General features: G+C 40.2%; 1 protein-coding gene across 1 annotated transcript; it reads left to right on the top strand.

Moving 5' to 3' along the window:
* The first annotated feature begins 512 nt into the window (after positions 1-512).
* LOC142471010 (olfactory receptor 5V1-like) lies at positions 513-1,457 on the top strand. Its single transcript, XM_075577808.1, has one exon. It carries the CDS (start codon positions 513-515, stop codon positions 1,455-1,457), a length of 945 nt encoding a protein of 314 aa, XP_075433923.1.
* Positions 1,458-3,253: the final 1,796 nt, after the last annotated feature.

Here is a 3,253-nt window from a genome sequence, read left to right on the forward strand (position 1 = left end):
AGTTCAATAAAGCATAGTGTACTTTGTGTACCATTACTATATCAAGGATTTTATGTCTTATATGTATTAAACAGATGCAGCGGCCATTATTTTAACAAATCATGGCGCCGTTTTCGTGTGCGCTGCTGTACTCCACGCGGCATGAACGCGGCCAATCGTCCCAGGCACACGTGTTTATCGTGGTTGCATTGTTTGAATTCAAGGATTGTGTGCAATTTAATGCAATGAATTGTATGAATTGTAATGTGTCCAGTACTGTGCAACTGTGTCATTTTCAGGTGTTTAAAAGCCAGAACGCTAAAATGCCATTTTATGCACTAGCCTGCACTCGCGTCTTAAGGCGGTACGGTTGGAAGAAATCCCACGCCATGACATGGGTATTCCGAGGTATACACCGCGTGATTTATTAAAATAATGGCCGCTGCATCTGTATATCTGAATAAACACTTTCTCCTTGCAGCACGAGAACTGATATTGAATTTGAAGATCTCCTTTAACTCTAACATCCCACAATGCTCCGGGAGAATCAGACCACGGTTACAGAACTTCTGCTTCTGGGATTTCCAGCCATTCACAACTTCAAGATCTTACTCTTCTTTGTCTTCCTTCTGATATACATTTGCACCTTAGCTGGAAATGTTCTGATCATTGTCTTGGTGTCAACCAGTCACCAGCTCCGTACGCCCATGTACTTCTTTCTCAGTATCCTGTCTCTGTCTGACATCTTGCTAACCACAGCTATTGTGCCTAACATGCTATACGTAATAATGGCAGAAGGGGGCGTTATCTCTCTCGTTGACTGCATCACTCAATATTTCCTCTTTGCTGTCTCAGCAGCTGCTGAATGTTTCCTCCTTACAGTGATGTCCTATGATAGATACCTGGCCATCTGCAAACCATTGCGTTACTCTGCTATTATGGACTTTAAGCTTTGCTGCCAAATGGTTTTTTGGTCTTGGTTCTTAGGTTTTATGGTAGCACTAAATATGGTTATTTTGGTTTGTTCATTTCAGTTATGTAAACCAAATGTCATTGATCATTTCTTCTGTGATATTGCCCCTCTCTTAGAACATTTGTGCTCAAACCGATTCATTGTGGACACAGTATTATCTTTTCTAGGCATCCCTTGTGTTATTCTCCCATTTATCTTCATCATTGTGACTTATGTCTGTATCACCCTCACCATCCTCAGGATCTCCTCCACCATGGGGAGACAGAAAGCCTTCTCCACCTGCAGCTCTCACCTGGCTGTTGTGTGCACATATTATGGGACACTGATTGCTAAATATGTGGTTCCATCCAAAAGACAGTCATTGACTGTAATGAAAATCACTTCTCTTCTGTACACATTCGCCACCCCATTATTCAATCCCATCATCTATACTCTGAGGAACAAGGAGATCCAGGCAGCTCTGTGGAAATGTATCAGTATAAGGGTACAAACATATTTTGAGTAGCATGAGATAAACTACAGAAGGTCAATTCTATCAGGTTGTGTTCAAAGCGGTAAAAGTAGCATCTTTACTGAAAGATATAGTATATGCAGTAAGGATATCTCTTATAACCTGTAGTTTTGCTGTTACAGTATATTGACATTAAGGAAAAAATGCATAAACAAAGGTATTTCAGCACCATTATTCTCCTCAAGCAATAGTGCTAGATTTGGACAGTGATAATATGGAGCTATGGAACTGAAAGTATAACAAAATGTATAAAAATAAATATAATTATTACATAACAGGAATAGCTTGAAAACCATCAGCAAACTTTCTTAATAGTACACAGACAGAACCCTAAAACTAATTAATAAACTCATACCTCAGAAATCCAGAAAATAACCCAGTGGGCCAAGAGGATCCATGCTTTATTTCAAGGAAATTATCGGAAACATAATTTTATTCATAATTCCTCTGGTACTGAAATGTTACAAATCTTGTATTCTTTGAAAATTGGGTTTCTACGTGTAAATAACAGGATAATAATTTGATCAAATTCTGTTTATAATATTTGCAGGATTGTCATTTTCCCTCCTACCTCCTTCACTCAAAACTTACTGGGGCCCAAGTCATGGCTGAGTCCTGGACCTTGCAATTGCACCCCTATATCTCCACTCAATGGCTCATTGTGGCCCTCATAATGGCTTATCCACCCTTCCTTTTTAACAAACAGCCTCCCTCTCAAGAGTACACTGAGCCTAGGTAATGTCTGTAGTCCTGGGCCCGGTTATCTTTTTGGAGGGTCTACTCTTTGGTCTAATGTTTGTCTCTGTAACAGGGAGAAGCCTTTTACAAAAAGCTAAGGCTGTTTGGAATCAGCCACCAAGAGAATAATCCAATCCTGGAATAAGCAAGATAATTAACGAGTCCAACGTACAGCCCACACTGAGAGAAAGGAATGTGTCCAAGATGGTAGAGGGGCACAGGGAATGGCATATGTTATGCTATGTGTATAGGGACTTTTTCATTCTGGGACAAGAAAAGGCTATGTTTTCTGTTGCTGAACTTTGGCTGATTAAAAGCCTACTTTTACTTTTCCATATGCAAGTCTCCTGTCGTTACCTCTGCGTGCATCACCTATAGTCTCCAATCTCATTAAACCCAATGTCTCCCATGCCACCCAGGCTGATAGGCATGCCAACACTCCTACACACCACAGGGGGGGGTTAAACTCAAACCCCACCCCAAATCTGGAGGGACATGTAACCAAAGAGGGGGGCAGTTGATGACACACTCACCCAATGAACCTCAGTACAATGGCATTTGAACCAGGAGAGACTACAGATGTAGCCAAAGTTAAATTCCCTGCTGCTAGGGAAATTTGCAGGAAATTGACCAGGAGTGGAGAATTAATGCTGTTTGGTGTTCAATCCAGAAATATTAACAACTAAAGCATTCAACAAAAGAGAAATATACCCAGTGCTACGTCCAATATGACAAAAAAATACATCGTTAAATACTTAGAAAGTGAATGCATGTGCTTCTTCCATTGGGCTAGCACTAAATGGGGAAATAAATATACATAGTGAAACCTACGTCTGTAAGACAGAGGAGACTTTGGTTATGTCCTTTGATCAAATAATGACAAGCCTGCTACCAACGTAAAGGTAAGTCTCAATAGCAGGTCCCTATGATAAATGCATACAAATGTACTTAGTTTATTAACCCCTTCAGGGTATATTTCAAAGTGTAAGCTAATGTAACTTAGTGCAGTTAGAAAGTGGTATATACCAGTGAAGATACTTACATGTATGCAA

Source organism: Ascaphus truei, chromosome 20, assembly GCF_040206685.1.
Source record: "Ascaphus truei isolate aAscTru1 chromosome 20, aAscTru1.hap1, whole genome shotgun sequence".
Classification (NCBI taxonomy): Eukaryota; Metazoa; Chordata; class Amphibia; order Anura; family Ascaphidae; genus Ascaphus; species Ascaphus truei.